The sequence below is a fragment of the Stegostoma tigrinum genome, chromosome 1, assembly GCF_030684315.1.
Source record: "Stegostoma tigrinum isolate sSteTig4 chromosome 1, sSteTig4.hap1, whole genome shotgun sequence".
NCBI classification, from domain to species: Eukaryota; Metazoa; Chordata; class Chondrichthyes; order Orectolobiformes; family Stegostomatidae; genus Stegostoma; species Stegostoma tigrinum.
In genome coordinates, this window is record NC_081354.1 from 193256307 (window position 1) to 193276609 (window position 20303).

At 51.4% G+C, this 20303-nt stretch overlaps 1 protein-coding gene across 1 annotated transcript in view; it reads right to left on the reverse strand.

The window, feature by feature from the left end:
* Positions 1–475: 475 nt before the first annotated feature.
* The window catches only part of LOC132209542 (disintegrin and metalloproteinase domain-containing protein 33-like), a 76585-nt gene continuing 56757 nt past the window's right edge, over positions 476–20303 (reverse strand). The window contains exons 5-10 of the mRNA XM_059645348.1: positions 13809–13885; positions 10412–10595; positions 7074–7139; positions 6324–6395; positions 2376–2537; positions 476–751 (exon numbers count right to left, since the gene is read on the reverse strand). Of these exons, the coding sequence (XP_059501331.1) occupies positions 476–751; positions 2376–2537; positions 6324–6395; positions 7074–7139; positions 10412–10595; positions 13809–13885 (837 nt within the window). The remainder of the gene's footprint in view (positions 752–2375; positions 2538–6323; positions 6396–7073; positions 7140–10411; positions 10596–13808; positions 13886–20303) is intronic.

Genomic DNA, 20303 nt, shown 5'->3' on the forward strand with positions numbered 1-20303 from the left:
TCACTGACACAGTAACACACAGCGCCCGGCCCCACGGGGAATCACTGACACAGTAATACACAGCGCCCGGCCCCACGGGGAATTAGTGACACAGTAACACACAGCGCACGGCCTCACGGTCAATCAGTGACACAGTAACACACAGTGCTCGGCCCCACGGTGAATAAGTGACGCAGTAACACAGCGCACGTTCCCTCGGGGAATCAGTGACACTAACACACAGCACCCGGCCCCATGGGGAATCAGTGAAACATGAACACACAGTGCCCGGCCACACGGGGAATCACTGACACAGTAACACGCAGCGCCCGGCTTCACGGGGAATCAGTGACAGTAACGCAGAGCGACCGGCCCCTCGGGGAATCAGTAACAGTAACACACAGCGCCCGTCCCAACGGGGAATCAGTGAGACAGTAACACACAGCGCCCGGCCCCACGGGGAAATCAGTGACACTGTAACACACAGCTCCCGTACTCACGGGGAATCAGTGACAGCAACACACAGCGCCCGGCCCCACGGGGAATCAGTGACAGTAACACACAGCGCCCGGCCCCACGGGGAATCAGTGACACAGTAACGCTCAGCGCCCGGCCCCACGGTCAGTGACACAGTAACACACAGTGCTCGGCCCCACGGGGCATCAGTGACACAGTAAACACACAGCGCCCGGCCCCACGGGGCATCAGTGACAGTAACGCTCAGCGCCCGGCCCCACGGGGAATCAGTGACACAGTAACGCTCAGCGCCCGGCTTCACGGGGAATCAGTGACAGTAACGCAGAGCGACCGGCCCCTCGGGGAATCAGTAACAGTAACACACAGCGCCCGTCCCAACGGGGAATCAGTGAGACAGTAACACACAGCGCCCGGCCCCACGGGGAATCAGTGACACAGTAACGCTCAGCGCCCGGCTTCACGGGGAATCAGTGACAGTAACGCTCAGCGCCCGGCCCCACGGGGAATCAGTGACACAGTAACGCTCAGCGCCCGGCCCCACGGTCAGTGACACAGTAACACACAGTGCTCGGCCCCACGGGGCATCAGTGACACAGTAACACACAGCGCCCGGCCCCACGGTGAATCACTGACACAGTAACACACAGCGCCCGGCCCCACGGTGAATCAGTGACACAGTAACACACAGCACCCGTCCCCACGGTCAGTGACACAGTAACACACAGTGCTCGGCCCCACGGGGAATCACTGACACAGTAACACACAGCGCTCGGCCCCACGGGGCATCAGTGACACAGTAACACACAGCGCCCGGCCCCACGGTCAGTGACACAGTAACACACAGTGCTCGGCCCCACGGGGCATCAGTGACACAGTAACACACAGCGCCCGGCCCCACGGGGAATCAGTGACACAGTAACACACAGTGCTCGGCCCCACGGGGAATCAGTGACACAGTAACACACAGTGCTCGGCCCCACGGGGCATCAGTGACACAGTAACACACAGCGCCCGGCCCCACGGGGAATCAGTGACACAGTAACACACAGTGCTCGGCCCCACGGGGCATCAGTGACACAGTAACACACAGCGCCCGGCCCCACGGGGAATCAGTGACACAGTAACACACAGCGCCCAGCCCCACGGGGAATCAGTGACACAGTAACACTCAGCGCCCGGCTTCACGGGGAATCAGTGACAGTAACGCAGAGCGACCGGCCCCTCGGGGAATCAGTAACAGTAACACACAGCGCCCATCCCAACGGGGAATCAGTGACACACAAACACACAGCGCCCGGCCCCACAGGAAATCAGTGACACAGTAACACACAGCGCACAGCCCCACGGGGAATCAGTGACAGTAACACACAGGGCCCGGCCCCACGGGGCATCAGTGACAGTAACACACAGGGCCCGGCCCCACGGGGCATCAGTGACACAGTAACACACAGTGCCCGGCCCCACGGGGAATCAGTGACACAGTAACACACAGCACCCGTCCCCACGGGGAATCAGTGACACAGTAACACACAGTGCCCGGCCCCACGGGGAATCAGTGACACAGTAACACACAGTGCCCGGCCCCACGGGGAATCAGTGACACAGTAACACACAGCGCCCGGCTTCACGGGGAATCAGTGACACAGTAACACACAGCGCCCGGCTTCACGGGGAATCAGTGACACAGTAACACACAGCGCCCGGCTTCACGGGGAATCAGTGACACAGTAACACACAGCGCCCGGCCCCACGGGGAATCAGTGACACAGTAACACACAGCACCCGTCCCCACGGGGAAGCAGTGACACAGTAACACACAGCGCCCGGCTTCACGGGGAATCAGTGACACAGTAACACACAGCGCCCAGCCCCACGGGGAATCAGTGACACAGTAACACACAGCGCCCGGCTTACGTCACCAGCTGGGCGTTATCGTGCTTGGTATGAGCCGACAGCTTCTGCCTCCATTTGAGAAATGCATACAGCGTCTTGGTGGCATCTTCACTGACCGTTATCTGGTCAGAATGTGTCCAGACTTGCAACCCGATCAGTGCAATGCGAATATTGAACGCTCTGTAAAACTGTCAAGCAAAGAATGAAAAATATTCAGGAAAATCCTCACATCTCCCACCTCTCAGAGTCAGCACCCCCTTGGGTATCTCACTCCTGGAATCATCACAAAACGTACAGCTTTTTATAACTAATACAGCAGGAACCCTGATGAGGGGTCTGATGGCCTAATGGTATCTCGTGCCTAGTGGAGTAGGGTGGAGGTGGAGGTGTGTGGAGGTGGGGGAGTGTCGGAGTGGAGGTGGAGGAGGGTGGGGATGGAGGAGGGTGGGGATGGAGGAGGGTGGGGATGGAGGAGGGTGGGGATGGAGGAGGGTGGGGATGGAGGAGGGTGGGGATGGAGGAGGGTGGGGATGGAGGAGGGTGGGGATGGAGGGGATGGAGGAGGGGGTGGAGGAGGGTCGGGGTGAAGGTGAAGGAGGATGGAGGTGGGAGTGAAGGTGGGTGGAGGGTGGGGTGAAGGAGGGGTGGAGGGTGGGGGTGAAGGAGGGGTGGAGGTGGAGGATGGTGGGGGTGGAAGAGGTTGGAGGTGGAGGTGGAGGAGTGTGGGGGTAAAGGAGGGCGGAGGTAGGGGTGGAGTTGGAAGTGGGCATGGTGTGTTGGAGCTGGAGATGGAGGAGGGGTTGTGTGTAGGTGGAGCTGGTTGTGGGATTGGGGGAGGTTGGAGGAGAGTAGGAAGTGGAGGTGGACGATGTTGGAAGTGGGGTGGGGTTGGTGGAGGGTAGCATGGGGTAGGGGTGGGTGTGGAGGTGGGTGGGTTGTGGGTGGGGGTGGGGGTGGAGCTGGAGGTGAATGGGGTTGGGTGGGGGTGGAGGTGGAGGTGGTTAGAAGGTTGCAGGAGGTTGAAGGGGGTCGGTGGTGGGTGTGAGGGTGGGGTTTGTTGTGACTGTTGTGTTGGGGGTGAGCTGTTGGAGAAGGGTGGGGGAGGGTGCAGCAAGTGTAGGAGGGTTGGGGTGAGGGTGAGGGTGCGGTTGGGGGTGGGGGTGCGTTGAGGTTGGAGCCAGGTGGGGGTGAGGGGTGCGGTTGGAGTGGGGTGAGGGTGCGGTTGGGGGTGGGGGTGAGGGTGCGGTTGGAGGGGGTGGGGGTGAGAGTGACGGTGTGGTTGGGGTGGGGGCGGGGGTGCGGTTAGAGGGCGGTGGGGGTGAGGTTGGGGAGAAACAGGGAGCGAGTGCAGCTAAACATGTGGCTACAGGACGGGTGTAGATTAGATTTGATTCCCTACAGCGTGAGAACAGGCCATTCTGCCCAACAAGTGCACACCGCCCCTTGCAGCATCCCGCCCAGACCCATCCGCCTATAACCCCCACACTTCCCTGAACACTACGGGCAATTTAGCATTGCCGATCCACCTAGCCTGCACATCTTTGGACTGTGGGAGGAAACCGGAGCACCCGGAGGAAACCCACGCGGACACGGGGAAATTGTGCAAACTCCACACAGTCAGTCGCCCGAGGCTGGAATTGAACCCAGATCCCTGGAGCTGTGAGGCAACAGTGCTAACCACTGAGATACCATGCCACCCAGGAGGGAGGGCTTCCATTGTGTGGATAATTGCAGTACATTCTGGGGAAGGTGGGGCCTGTACAGTAAGGATGGTTTGTACCTGAACTGGAAGGGCACAGATATCCCGGGAGGGAGGTTTGTCCCTCGCAGACAGGGAAGATGTGGTCGAGTGAGGGATAGGATCAAGGAGAGCCACAACGCTTTCTACACCAACGCGAGGAATAAGAGAATGGCCATAGCCTAAAGAGATAAGAGAGGCCCTTAATTAATACTTTTCTTCAGTATTCACAACTGAGAGGGACTTAGTTGTAGAAGAGGACAGTGTGAAACAGGCTGCTCGGATAGAGAAGGTCGATGTTAGTAACGAAGATTTCCAGGAATTCTGAGGAAGTTGAAGATAGCTAAGTCCCCTGGGCCTGATGGGCTTTATCCAAGGATTCTATGGGAAGCGAGGGAAGAGATCGCAGGGCCTTTGGCGATGATCTTTTTGTCCTCACGGTCCACGGTTATAGTGCCGGAAGATTGGAGAGAGGCAAACGTCATTCCCTTGTTGAATAAAGGGAGCAGAAATAACCCCGGAAATTACAGGCCGGTTAGTCTTAGATCAGTGGTGGGCAAATTATTGGAAAGGGCTCTGAGAGATAGGATTTATGATCACTTGGAAAGGCACAGTTTGATTCGTGATAGTGAGCATGGATTTGTGAGGGGTAAATCATACCTCACAAACCTTATTGAATTCTTTGGAGAGGTAACCAAACTCGTGGATGAAGGTAGAGCAGCGGATGTGGTGTACATGGATTTAAGTTAGGCATTTGATAAGGTTCCCCATGGTAGGGTCATGCAGAAGGTAAGGAGGCATGGGATGGGGGGGAAATGTGGCAGCTTGGATTCAGAATTGGCTGACCCTTAGAAGACAAAGGGTGGTAGTGGATGGAAAATATTCAACATGGTGCTCAGTTACGAGTGGTGTACCACAAGGATCTGTCCTGGGTCCTCTTCTATTTGCGATTTTTGTCAACGATTTGGATGTGGGAGTAGAAGGGTGGATTAGCAAGTTCGCGGATGATACGAAGGTGGGTTGCATAGTGGACAGTGCAGAGGGTTGTTCTAGGTTACAAAGGGACATTGATAGGATGCAGAGCTGGGCTGAGAAGTGGCAGATGGAGTTTAACCCTGAAAAGTGTGAGGTGATTCATTTTGGAAGGACAAGCTTGAAAGCAGAATACAGGGTTAACTGAAAGATGCTTGGCAGTGTGGAGGAGCAGAAGGATCTTGGGGTTCATGTCCACAGTTCCCTGAAAGCTGCCACCCAGGTGGATAGAGTTGTTAACGAAGTGTGGAGCTCGATGAACACAGCAGGCCAAGCAGCATCTTAGGCATATGGGGTGTTAGCTTTCATTCATAGAGGGATTGAGTTCAAGAGCCGTGAAGTTATGCTCCAGCTATATAAAAGTCTGGTTCGGCCACATCTGGAGTATTGTGTCCAGTTCTGGTCACCTCATTACAAGAAAGATTTGGAAGCATTGGAAAAGGTGCAGAGGAGATTTACCAGGATGTTGCCTGGAATGGAGGGAAGGTCTCACGAGGAAAGGTTGAGAGAGCTAGGGCTTTTCTTTTAACAACGATGAAGGATGAGAGGAGACTTGATAGAGGTGTATAAATTGATCAGAGGTATAGATAGAGTGGACAGCCAGAAACTTTTTCCTGGGGTGGAGGTAGCTATTACAAGCGGACATAGTTTTAAAGTGAGCCGAGGTAGATAGAGGGGAGACGTCAGAGGTAGGTTCTTTCCTCAGAGAATAGTAGGGGCGTGGAATGCATTGCCGGAGAGGGTAGTTGAGTCTGGCTCATTCGGGGCATTTAAGCGGCTATTAGATTGGCATATGGATGATAGTATAAGGTAGGGGTGGAGGTTAGATAGACCTTAGGTTTAGGGTAAAGGTTCGGCACAGCATCATGGGCCAAAGGGCCTGTACTGTGCTGTTCTGTTCTGTATTAGGCAGTGAGGTGGTTGAAGGGGACGGGGTGATGAGGATAGGGTGACAGGTTGGGGGTGGGTCGAGAAGGAGCGGGGGAAGAGGACAGGCAGGGCATGCCCCTGTATAACAAACTGAGACCCTCAACCCACGTTACACCAACCTCACACAGGTTCCCAAACACCAGAGACATGGGATCTCACTTCCCTCAGCTGCCCCCACCCCGACCCGAACTTTCTGCCCCCACCTAGGCAGTAACTGGGTAATACCCTGAGGGGTAGCAGTCACTGACACTGGGTCCTGGTTGGTCACACCCACCTTATCCACATAGTTTGCAATTTCGATCATCCGCGCCTTGGTGCGGCTCAGATCGTTCGACTGTTTCTGAAACTGCCCGAAAGAGAGAGACGGTCATCAGTAGGTTACCCAAATCACAGCATGTATCCGCCCGCGATAGTCTCCCCGGTGAGCCGCGATAGTCGCCCCAGTAACCGCCCCGGTGAGCCGCGATAGTCGCCCCGGTAATCCGATTTTGACACCCCCGGTAACGCCACCCCGCCCCCGGTAACCACCCCTCCCCGGTAACCCATTATAGTCACACCGGCAACACCCACCCAGTAACCTGCTACAATCAACCCAGTAACCCACACAGACCCCGGTAAAGCGCACCGGCCCCGGTAATGCGCGCTGACCCTGTCCCCCCGTCCCCCGCTGACCCTGTCCCCCCGTCCCCCGCTGACCGTGTCCCCCGCTGACCCTGTCCCCCCATCCCCCGCTGACCGTGTCCCCCGCTGACCCTGTCCCCCCGTCCCCCGCTGACCCTGTCCCCCGCTGACCCTGTCCCCCCGTCCCACGCTGACCGTGTCCCCCGCTGACCCTGTCCCCCCGTCCCCCGCTGACCCTGTCCCCCCGTCCCCCGCTGACCGTGTCCCCCGCTGACCCTGTCCCCCCGTCCCCCGCTGACCCTGTCCCCCCGTCCCCCGCTGACCGTGTCCCCCGCTGACCCTGTCCCCCCGTCCCCTGCTGACCGTGTCCCCCACTGACCGTGTCCCCCTGTCCCTCACTGACCTCTGTGTGATCTGCCACCAGGTAAAGCTCCACATATTTCATCGTGTTCCAGGAATCCCGTCGAAACTGTGATCAAAGCACAAAAGTGAGAGGTCACCAGGCTGCAGTCCAACGGGGTTCTGTAAAATCTCAAGCTCTCGGTGTGTAGCCCCTTCGGGGGGTCAGGGTCACTCTGTCCCTCGTCCAGACAGTGACCGTTTCAATCACTGGCCCCGATACACTCACTGGCCAATCACTGACCGCAGCACCCCCCCCCCCGACACACTCACTGGCCAATCACTGATTACACCCCCCCCACCCCGATACACTCACTGGCCAATCACTGACCGCAGCACCCCCCCCCCCCCCCCCGACACACTCACTGGCCAATCACTGATTGCACCCCACCCCGACACACTCACTGGCCAATCACTGATTACACCCCCCCCACCCCGACACACTCACCGGCCAATCACTGATTTCCCCTCCACACCCTCACTGCCCAATCAATGATCCCCCCACACACCCTGACACACTCATTGGCCAATCACTGACCTCCATCACACTCACTGGCCAATCACCAATTTCCCCTTTCTCCTCCCTAACCAATCAGTGCCTTTCCTGTGTGGGGGTTGGGGCAGGTGACAGCCTGGCCTTATTGGCCCTGGAGGTTTGACCGAAAAACTGAGCTCATGTTCTGGAGATAACAAAGTGTGGAGCTGGATGAACACAGCAGGCCAAGCAGCATCTCAGGAGCACAAAAGCTGATGTTTCTGAGCTCTCGGATGAAGGGTCTAGGCCCGAAACGTCAGCTTTTGTGCTCCTGAGATGCTGCTTGGCCTGCTGTGTTCATCCAGCTTCACACTTTATTATCTTGGATTCTCCAGCATCTGCAGTTCCCATTATCTCTGATGTTCCGGGCAGCCAGGTTAGAGTCCCAGCACAAAACGGTTGGTCGTGTTTAAATTCAGTCAAATTTAAATAAAAGATGAGATTCCCTACAGTGTGGAAACAGGCCCTTCGGCCCAACAAGTCCACACTGCCCCTTGAAGCATCCCACCCAGACCCATCCCCCTATAACACACACACTCCCCTGAACACGATGGGCAATTTAGCATGGCCAATCCACCTAACCTGCACATCTTTGGACTGTGGGAGGAAACCCACGCAGACACGGGGAGAATGTGCAAACTCCGCACGGGCAGTTACCCAAGGCTGGAGTCGAACCCGGGTCCCTGGCGCTGTGAGGCTGCAGTGCTAACCACTGAGCCACCGTGCCACCCCTAAAAGACTACAGAAGACCAACAAATAATCTGATTTGGATTTTATTGTCACATGTACTCAAGTGCAGGAGTACAGGAGAAGGTGTATCATCTTGACACTCTCAGTGCCACGTGTACAAGAGGTCCAGAGTAGAAAGCAAATTGCTACTTCAAATGTTAAATCAGGAATTAAGAATCTAATGATGACCAGGAAGCCATTGCCAATTGTTGGGAAAAACCCATCCGGTTCACTAATGTCCTTTAGGGAAGGAAACTGCCATCCTTACCTGGTCTGGCCCATATGTGACTCCAGACCCACGGCAATGCGATTGACTGTTAACTGCCCTCACAGCATGAATGTGGAGGTGCTGGTGTTATCAGGGTCTCTGGATTAACAGTGCAGGGATAATACTACTAGGCCATCACTCTCCCTAACCCCCACCCAGCTCATCTATATCCTATTGTATCATAGAACATTACAGCACAGTACAGGCCCTTCAGCCCTCGATGTTGTGCCGACCTGTCATACCGATCTCAAGCCCATCTAACCTACACTATTCCATGTACGTCCATATGCTTGTCCAGTGACGGCTTAAATGTACCTAAAGTTGGCGAATCTACTATCATTGCAGGCAAAGCGTTCCATTCCCTTACTACTCTGAGTAAAGAAACTATCTCTGACATCTGTCCTATATCTTTCACCCCTCAGTTTAAAGCTATGCCCCCTCGTGCTTGCCGTCACCATCCTAGGAAAAAGGCTCTCCCTATCCACCCTTTCTCGTCCTCTGATCATCTTGTATGTCTCTATTAAATCCCCTCTTAACCTTCTTCTCTCCAGTTAGAACAGACCCAAATCCCTCAGCCTTTCCTCGTAAGACCTTCCCTCCATACCAGGCAACATCTTAGTAAATCTCCTCTGCACCCTTTCCACATCCTTCTTATAATGCGGTTATCAGAACTGTACACAATACTCCAAGTGCGGCCGCACCAGCGTTTTGTACAGCTTCACCATAACCTCTTGGTTCCGGAATGCGATCCCTCTATTAATAAAAGCTAAAACACTGTATGCCTTCTTAACAGCCCTGTCAACCTGGGTGGCAACTTTCAAGGATCTGTGTACATGGACACCGAGATCTCTCTGCTCATCTACACTACCAAGAATCTTACCATTAGCCCAGTACTTTGCATTCCGGTTCCTCCGACCAAAGTGCATCACCTCACACTTGTCTGCATTAAACTCCATTTGCCACCTCTCAGCCCAGCTCTGCAGCTTATCTATGTCCTTCTGTAATCTGCAACATCCTTCCGCACTGTCTACAACTCCACCAACTTTAATATCACCCACAAATTTACTAACCCATCCTACAGCCTCATCCAGATCATTTATAAAAATGACCAATAGCAGTGGCCCCAAAACAGATCCTTGCGGTACACTATTAATAATGGAACTCCAGGATCTTCTGGTAGTCCTCCTCACTATCTGCAGCTGCCCCAATCTCTGTGTAATCAGCAAACTTACTCATCAGGCCAGTCACATTTTCTTCCAAATCATTTACATACATTACAAACAGCAGGGGTCCCAGCACTGATCCCTTCAGAACACCACTGGTCACAGATCGCCAATCAGATAACCACCGTTCCACTGTTACTCTCTGTTTTCTATCACTGAGACAGTTGTGTGTCCACATTCCCAGCTCACTGCAGATCCCATGTGACATCACCTCATGTACCAGACTGCCATCAGGGGCCTTGCCAGACGCCTGGGTAAACATCTCTCACCCTGCTGTCAGTCAGTCAGTCACCTCTGCCACTTCCTCAAACACTCCATTCAGTTTGTGAGACATGGCCCTCGCTGCGCTAAGCCATGCTGACCATCTTTAGTAAGACCCTGTTTTTCCAAATGTGAGTAAGTCCTGTCCCTAGGAATGTTCTCCAGGAGTTTCCGGACGGCATTGATCCGGCACCATATTGAATGGCCTCAGCCTGTTCCTGAGGCTCACTCTCATTAACCAATCACTGAGTCCCATCTCTTATACTGTCCCCATTCCTTTCTCTGCCCCACCCCTCAGTCTCTAAACCAATCACATCCCTCCTCACCCTGTGACGCTGATGAACAAACTCCTTGATCATGCTGATGTCTGATTGGTTGTTGCCTAGATTTCCGCAGGTCCCTGCTCTGATTGGCAGATGTTCTGTCCTATAGATGATGTGGTGATGACTGCCATGCTGTCTGATTGGCTGCAAGTAGTAACTGTTCTTGGTGTCCATGACAACGATCCCACTGCATGATTGGATAAAAATAACAACTTGCATTTATGTAACACCTTGGACACACAACGTACAGAGTCAAACAGTAAAAACATATGGTACAGAAGAGGCCTTTCAGCCCATCGAATGTGGTACACCGAAACTACACCATGAGCTGTACTAGTCCCACCTTCCCACAGTACACCCTGGAATAGTTTGACACTTCACATTCTCATCCAAGTATTTCTTAAAGGTTGTGAGGTTCCCCACCTCAACTATCGCCCCCTGCCCCGAAAACCAGGCATTGCGTTCCACATCCCACCACCCTCTGGGTGAGAAAAACTCTTCCAATCCCTGCTAAACCTCCTGCCTTTCCTTTTAAAATTACATCCCCCTTGTGACTGACCCTTCAACTAAGGTTAACAGCTCTTTTCTATTCATCCTGTCCATGCCCCTCAAACTTAAACACCTCTACTCCGTCCCTTCTCTCAACCTTTGCTCCAGCCTCTCTTTATCGCTGAAGGACTCCATCCCAGACACCATCCTGGTGAATCGCCTCTGCACCCCTTCCAGTGTAATCACATCCTTTCTATAATGTGGGGACCAGAACTGCACACAGTGCTCCAGCTGTGGCCTCACTAAAGTGCTGTACAGTCCCAGCATAACCTCCCTCTTCTTATTACCCATACCATATCTGAGAAAGGCAAGTGTCCCATATCCCTCCCTAACTCCCCGAGTAACCTGCGCTACCACCTTCAGGGATTAGAGCACAAGAATCCAGGACCAGTGGAGCCTAGTCTCAGAATAAACAGGTACCAGTTGAAGACTGAGATGTGGAGGAATTTCCTCTCTCAGCGGGTTGAGAGTCTTTGGAACTCCTTAGCACAGGCAGCTGTGAGGGACACGGTCCTTGTGTGTATGTAAGACTGAGGTAGATTTTTGGTTAGTCGGGGAATTAAGGGTGATGGGGAAAAGGCAGGAATCATACAACTGTACAGTGTGGAAACAGAACCTTCGGTCCAACTCATCCATGCTGACCAGATATCCTCAATAAATCTAGTCCCATCTGTCAGCATTTGACCTATATCCCTCTAAACCCTTCCTATTCATGTACCCATTCCAGCTGCCTTTTAGATGTTGTAACTGTACCAGCCTCCACCACTTCCTCTGGCAGCTCATTCCAAACACGCACCACCCCTTTTAAATGTTTCCCCTCTCAGGGTAAACCTATACCCTCGAGTTTTAGACTCCCCTACCCTGGGAAAAAGACCTTGTCCGATTACCCTCTCCATGAACATAGAACAGTACAGCACAGTACAGGCCCTTTGGCCCACAATATTGTGCCGAACTTTTACCCTAAACCTAAGGTCTATCTAACCTCCACCCCTACCTTATACTATTGTCCATATGCCTGTCTAATAGCCGCTTAAATGCCCCGAATGAGCCGGACTCCACTACCCTCTCCAGCAATGCATTCCACGCCCCTACTATTCTCTGAGTAAAGAACCTACCTCTGATGTCTCCCCGATATCTACCTCAGCTCACTTTAAAACTATGCCCCCTTGTAATAGCTACCTCCACCCCAGGAAAAAGTATCTGGCTGTCCACTCTATCTATTCCTCTGATCAATTTATACACCTCTATCAAGTCACCTCTCATCCTTCATCGTTGTTAAAAGAAAAGCCCGAGCTCTCTCAACCTTTCCTCGTGAGACCTTCCCTCCATTCCAGGCAACATCCTGGAGCACCCGGAGGAAAAACACGCAGATACAGGAAGAATGTGCAAACTCCGCACAGACTGTTGTCCAAGGCTTGAATCGAATCTGGGTCCCTGGTGCTGTTAGGCTGCAGCGCTAACCACTGTGCCACCGTGCCGCTTTCCTGCTTCTAAGATGCTGCTTGGCCTGCTGTGTTCATCCAACTCCACACCTTGTTATCAAGGTGCAACACCTGCCCATTTACCTCCCCCCTCCCCAGTATCCAAGGGCCCAAACATACCTTCCAGGTGAAGCAACACTTCACCTGCACTTCGCAGAATCTAGTCACTGCATTCGCTGCTCATAATGCGGTCTCCTGTACATCGGGGAAACGAAGCGTAGACCTGGCGACCGCTTTGCAGAACATCTACGCTTTGCTCGTAAAAAAGACCCTGAACTACCTTTGCCTGCCACTTCAATGCATCACCCTGCTCCCTGGCCAATATCTGTGTCTCTGGTTTGCTGCAGTGTTCCAGTGAAGTTCCTCCAGCTTGCGTTGGGCAACACCTCATTTTCTGCTTGGGAACCCTGCAGCCCTCCAGACTCAATATTGAGTTCAATAATTTTAGGTCCTGAACTCTCCCATGTCCGAGCCCCCCACTACACACACCAGGCCTTGTTACCACATAGCCTGCCACCACACACCCCCTGTTGTTAGTCACTAACAGTCCCCATTAACAACTATTCACCCTCCCAGACCATTATCAACTCCCCTGTCTGTCTAACTGTCTCCCTCTCTCTCTGGGCTCTATCCTAGCGTTTACTCCCCACCCCATCCACCTCCCTATTCTCTGCATATAAACTGACATTTTCCCAGCCACCATCAGTGCTGAGGAAGGGTCACTGAACCCAAAATGTTAACTCTCTTTTCTCCTCCACAGATGCTGCCAGACCTGCTGAGCTTTTCCAGCAACTATCCTGACACTGCTGACTGATACCCACCCCGTGCGCTGACCACAACCTGACCTCTACCGACCACTAACCCCATCGAGAGACCCCACCAAACCTCAGGCTGACCACTGGCACCTGACCCCTCGTCCTCTCCTTTTCTCCCAACTGGCCTAATCATGGGATGAGGGTATCACTGGCCAGGCGGCATTTATTGCCCATCCCTAATTGCCCAGAGGACAGTGAAGAATCAACCACATTGCTGTGGGTCTGGAGTCACATGTAGGCCAGATCAGGTAAGGATGGCAGCTTCCTTCCCTAAAGGAGGCATTACTAAGCCAACTGGTTTTTCCAATGGTTTTATGGTCATCGTTAGGACCTCAATTCCCAATTCCAGAGGACTTCCAATGTCTGACCCTCTGCATTAACCCCTGAACTCCCTCCAATCTTTCCCTCTCACACAGACCATCGAATTTGATCTGACAAAATTACACTGCCTTGTTTCATGTCTAAGCCAATCAGCATGTTCTCTGACTGGCCAGTGCTAGCACTATTCCCTGTGGACCAAGGCAGCTGATTGATGAAGGGGAGCGGGATCATTACCTGAGACCAGAGAAGAGTGTTAGGGTGAGCCAGGAATGCGGATACCCACTGACGTGTCCGTGGTAGAGGCAGTGATCCTGCAGGAAACACAACAGACACCATTAGACCACGAGCTGAACAGGCAGACCATTGGACACCTGAGCGTCAGACATGGCCCTGTGCATGAGAACCAATCACCAAACTGGGATCAGACACAATCCTTCACCGTTGGGAACCTCACTGAACTGGCAGTCAGGAGCCCACGTTAGTGCTTTGGGGTGTTACAGGTTCAAATCTCACTCCTGCTCACTGGGCATCTTCATCTGAGTGTGGTAATGTGAGCTCAGCGACTGAGAAACCAGCAATCTTTCTCAAACAGAAAAGCTCAAACATCCCTGTCCAAAGAAACGAGAGACTCAGTGTGACTAAAGGGAATAGTAGTCAGGGAGCAGATGAAGAACACAAATGGACAGAATTTGTTAAGTGAATCCAAGGGGGTTTCATGAAGCAATGTGTGGATACTCCAACAAAAGGAGGAGTCCTTTCAAATTTCATAACATTGCATGTCATGTTTGACACACTAATCACGGTCCCTTACATCAGGAACGCATCCAAACTGACAACCAGGCTCGGACCATCACTCCACGTGTGATCTCTCCCAAACCGCCCTCATCCCCCGACCGAAAACAAACTCTGCTGTGTTGATAAGAGAAGTGTTTTTGTGTTTTTTTTATCGTGTGCTGGTAAGTAGAGAGATTTCATAGAAACATAGAAACCTACAGCACAGGAACAGGCCCTTCGTCCCTCCAAGCCTGCGCTGATCAAGATCCTCTGTCTAACCTGTCATCTATTTTCTAACAGTCTGTGTCCATTTGCTCCCTGCCCATCCATGTACCTGTCAAAATATATCTTAAAAGACGCTAACGTGTCTGCGTCTACCACCTCCGCTGGCAACGCGTTCCAGGCACCCACCACCCTCTATGTAAAGAACTTTCCACACATATCTCCCTTAAACTTTCCTACTCTCACTTTGAACTCATGACCCCTAGTAATTGAGTATCCCACTCTGGGACGAAGCTTCTTGCTATCCACCCTGTCTATACCCCTCATGATTTTGTAGACCTCAATCAGGTCCCCCCTCAATCTCCGTCTTTCTAATTAAAACAATCCGAATCTCCTCAACCTCTCTTCATAGCTAACACCCTCCATACCAGGCAACTTCCTGGTGAACCTCCTCTATACCCTCTCCAAAGCATCCACATCCTTTTGGTAATGTGGCGACCAGAACTGTACACAGTACTCCAAATGTGGCTGAACCAAAGTCCTATACAACTGCAACATGACCTGCCAACTCTTGTACTCAATACCCCATCCGATGAAGGAAAGCATGCCATATGCCTACTTGACCACTCTATTGACCTGCGTTGTCACCTTCAGGGAACAATGGACCTGAACACCCAGATCTCTCTGTTCATCAATTTTCCCTAGGACTTTTCCATTCACTGTATAGTTCGCCCTTGAATTTGATCTTCCAAAATGCATCACCTCGCATTTGCCCGGATTGAACTCCATCTGCCATTTATCTGCCCAACTCTCCAGTCTATCTATATTCTGCTGTAATCTCTGACAGTCCCCTTCACTATCAGCTAATCCACTAATCTTCGTGTCATCTGCAAACTTGCTGATCAGACCATCTACACCTTCCTCCAGATCATTTACGTATATCACAAACAACAGTGGTCCCAGCACAGATCCCTGTGGAACATCACTGGTTACAGGTCTCCAATTTGAGAAACTCCCTTCCACTACTACCCTCTGTCTCCTGTTGCCCAGCCAGTTTTTTATCCATCTAGCTAGCACACCCTGGACCCCATGGGACTTCACTTTCTCCATCGGAACATTTCAGACAAAGCTTTTTCATTTCATTTATCTAGTATTTGATATTACAGTCGGTCTAAGCTAAGCTTAGGAGTGAAAATAGGAGATCCCAGGCCCATGTTATACTCCTCTTGCTCAATGTGGGAGCTCAGGGATGTGGCTGATGTCCCTGACTCCTTCACGGGCAGGAAGTGTGTCCAGCTGCAGCTCTTGTTAGACCGCATGACAGCTCTGGAGCTGTGGATGGGCTCTTTGGAGCATACGCAGTGCTGAGGGGGTCGTGGATAGCACATTTAGCAAGTTGGTCACACCACAGATTAGGATTGCTGAGGGAGATAGCGAATGGGTGACCAGAAGGCAGAGGAAGAGCATGAAGGCAGTGCAGGAGTCCTCTGTAGTCATCTCCCTCCAAAACAGGTATTCCGTTTTGGATACTGTTGGGGGAGATGGCTCACCAGAGGAAGGCAGCAGTAGCCAGGTTCATGGCACCGTGGCTGGCTCTGCTGTACAGAAGGGTGGAAAAAAAGAGTAGAAGGGCGATAGTCATTGGGGATTCAATTGTAAGGGGAGTAGATAGGCGGTTCTGCGGTCAGAAACGGGACTCCCGAATGGTGTGTTGCCTCCCAGGTGCACGGGTCAGGGATGTCTCCGATGGGCTGCAGAACATTCTGAAGGGGGAAGGTGAACAGCCAGCTGTCATGGTGCACATAGGCACCAATGATATAGGCAGAAAACGGGATGAGGTCCTACAAGCAGAATTTAGGGAATTAGGAGCCAAGTTAAAAAGTAGGACCTCAAAGGTAGTAATCTCAGGATTGCTCCCAGTGCCACGTGCTAGTCAGAGTAGAAATGAAAGAATAGCCGGGATGAATGCGTGGCTTCAGAGATGGTGTAGGAGGGAGGGGTTCAGATTTTTGGGACATTGGAACCAGTTCTGGGGAAGGTGGGACTATTACAAATTGGACGGTCTACACCTGAGCCGGACTGGAACCAATGTCCTTAGGGGTGCTTTTGCTAATGCTGTGGGGGAGGGTTTAAACTAATGTGGCAGGGGGGTGGGAACCAAATATTGGACAGAAAAGAGGTGGTACCTGGAGGTATGATGTTATTGCTATTACTGAGACTTGGTTGAGAGAAGGGCATGATTGGCAACTAGTTGTCCCAGGATATTGATGCTTCAGGCAGGATAGAGAGGGAGGTAAAAGGGGTGGAGGAGTTGCAGAAATGGTCAAAGACGATATCACAGCCGCACTGAAGGAGGGCCCCATGGAGGACTCGAGCAATGAGGCAATATGGATAGAACTCAGAAATAGGAAGGATGCAGTAACAATGTTGGGGCTGTACTACAGGCCTCCCATCAGCGAGCGTGAGATAGAGGTACAAATATGTTAACAGATAATGGAAAGGTGTCGGAGAAACAGGGTGGTGGTGATGGGAGATTTTAATTTTCCCAACATTGATTGGGATTCACTCAGTGTTACGGGTCAAGATGGAGCAGAATTTGTAAGGTGTGTCCAGGAGGGTTTTCTAGAGCAGTATGTATGTAGTCCAACTCAGGAAGGGGCCACACTGGACCTGGTGCTGGGGAATGAACCCGGCCAGGTGGTTGATATTACAGTAGGGGACTACTTTGGAAATAGCGACCACAATTCCGTAAGTTTTACAATACTCATGGAGAAGGATAGGAGTGGTCCTAAAGGAAGAGTACTAGACTGGGGGAAGGCCGACTATACCAAGATTCGGCAGGATCTGAGGAATGTAGATTGGGAGAAACTGTTTGAAGGTAAATCCACATTTGATATGTGGGAGGCTGTTAAAGAGAGGTTGATGAAAGTGCAGGACAGACATGTCCCTGTGAAAATGAGGGATAGAAAGGGCAAGATTAGGAACCATGGATCACTGATGTATCTCACTCACCGGGCTGTCCACCCGCATGGCTCCTGTGAGCGAGATCAATGGAGCCAGGTGACAGTTACCCATTCACAGGACCTGGCCGAGTCTGGCTGGGCCCAGCATTTCTTGCTCATCCCTAATTGCCCCATGAGAAGGTCGGGGTGAGCTGCCTTCTTGAATCGCTGCAGTCCTTCTTTTGTGGGTTGATCCACAGTGCCCCCAGGGAGGGAATTGAGGGACATGAGAGAGGAAATAGCCAGGGCCCTAACAGATATCTTTGCAGCGTCCTTAGACACGGGTGAGGTCCCAGAGGACTGGAGACTTGCTAATGTTGTCCCCTTGTTTAAGAAGGGTAGCAAGAATAATCCAGGTAATTATCGACCGGTGAGCCTGACGTCAGTGATAGGGAAGCTACTGGAGAAGATACTGAGGGATAGGATCTATTCCCATTTGGAAGAAAATGGGCTCATCAGTGATGGGCGACATGGTTTTGTGCAGGGAAGGTCATGTCTTACCAACTTAATAGAATTCTTTGAGGAAGAGGACAGAGAGAGTGAACAATTTGTAAAACACACAGTGTCCTTAACCTTATTAATAGGGGCATAGGGTACAAGAGTAAAGATACGACATTGAAATTGTACAAAACACTTTTTAGACCTCAGCTGGAGTACTGTGTACAGTTCTGGGTGCTACATTATAGGAAAGATAGAACATAGAACATAGAACATTATAGCACAGTACAGGCCCTTCGGCCCTCGATGTTGTGCTGACCTGTCATACCAATCTCAAGACCATCTAACCTAATCTATTCCATGTACGTCCATGTGCTTATCCAATGACGACTTAAATGTACCTAAAGTTGGCGAATCTACTACCGTTGTAGGCAAAGCATTCCATTCCCTTACTACTCTGAGTAAAGAAACTACCTCTGACATCTGTCCTATATCTTTCACCCCTCAATTTAAAGCTATTGCCCCCTCGTGCTTGCCGTCACCATCCTAGGAAAAAGGCTCTCCCTATCCACCCTATCTAACCCTCTGATTATTTTATATGTTTCAATTAAGTCACCTCTCAACCTTCTTCTCTCTAATGAAAACCGCCTCAAGTCCTCAGCCTTTCCTCGTAAGACCTTCCCTCCAGACCAGGCAACATCCTAGTAAATCTCCTCTACACCCTTTCCAAAGCTTCCACATCCTTCTTATAATGCGGTGACCAGAACTGTACACAATACTCCAAGTGCGGCCGCACCAGAGTTTTGTACAGCTTCACCATAACCTCTTGGTTCCGGAATGCGATCCCTCTATTAATAAAAGCTAAAACACTGTATGCCTTCTTAACAGCCCTGTCAACCTGGATGGCAACTTTCAAGGATCTGTGTACGCGGACACCGAGATCTCTCTGCTCATCTACACTACTAAGAATCTTACCATTAGCCCAGTACTTTGCCTTCCGATTACTCCTACCAAAGTGCATCACCTCACACTTGTCTGTATTAAACTCCATTTGCCACCTCTCAGCCCAGCTCTGCAGCTTATCTATGTCTCTCTGCAACCTACAGCATCCTTCGTCACTATCCACAACTCCACTGACCTTAGTGTTGTCTGCAAATTTACTAACCCATCCTTCTACGCCCTCATCCAGGTCATTTATAAAAATGATAAACAGCAGTGGACCCAACACCGACCCTTGCGATACACCACTAGTAACTGGTCTCCAGGATGAACATTTCCCATCAACTACCACCCTCTGTCTTCTTTCAGCAAGCCAATTTCTGATTCAAACTGCTAATATCTCCCACAATTCCAATCCTCTGCATTTTGTACAATAGCCTATTGCGGGGAACCTTATCGAACGCCTTGCTGAAATCCATATACACCACATCAACCGGTTTACTCTCATCTACCTGTTTGGTCACCTTCTCAAAGAACTCAATAAGGTTTGTGAGGCACGACCTTCCCTTCACAAAACCGTGCTGACTATCCCTAATCAATTTATTCTTTTCCAAATGATTATAAACCCTATCCCTTATAACCTTTTCCAACACTTTACCAACGACTGAGGTAAGGCTCACTGGTTTGTAATTACCAGGGTTGTCCCTATTCCCCTTCTTGAACAGGGGAACCACATTTGCTATCCTCCAGTCATCTGGCACTATTCCTGTAGACAATGACGAGTTAAAGATCAATGCCAAAGGCTCGGCAATCTCCTCCCTGGCTTCCCAGAGGATCTGAGGATAAATCCCATCCGGCCCAGGGGACCTATCTATCTTCACCTTCTGAAGGATTTCTAATACCTCTTCCTTGTGAACCTCAATCCCACCGAGTCTAGTAGCCTGTTTCTCAGTATTCTCCTCGACAACATTGTCGTTTTCTAGAGTGAATACTGTGGAAAAATATTCATTTAGCGCTTCCCCTATCTCTTCTGACTCCACACACAATTTACCACTACTATTCTTGATTGGGCCTAATCTTACTTTCATCATTCTTTTATTCCTTAAATACCTAGAGAAAGCCTTCGGGTTTACCCTGATCCTATCCGCCAACAACTTCTCATGTCTCCTCCTGGCTCTTCTGAGCTCTCTCTTTAGGTCCTTCCTGGCTACCTCGTAGCCCTCAAGCGCTCTAACTAAGCCTTCACATCTCATCCTAACATAAACCTTCTTCTTCCTCTTGACCAGAGATTTCAGTTCCTTCGTAAACCACGGCTCCCGCGCTCTACAGCTTCCTCCCTGCCTGACAGGTACAT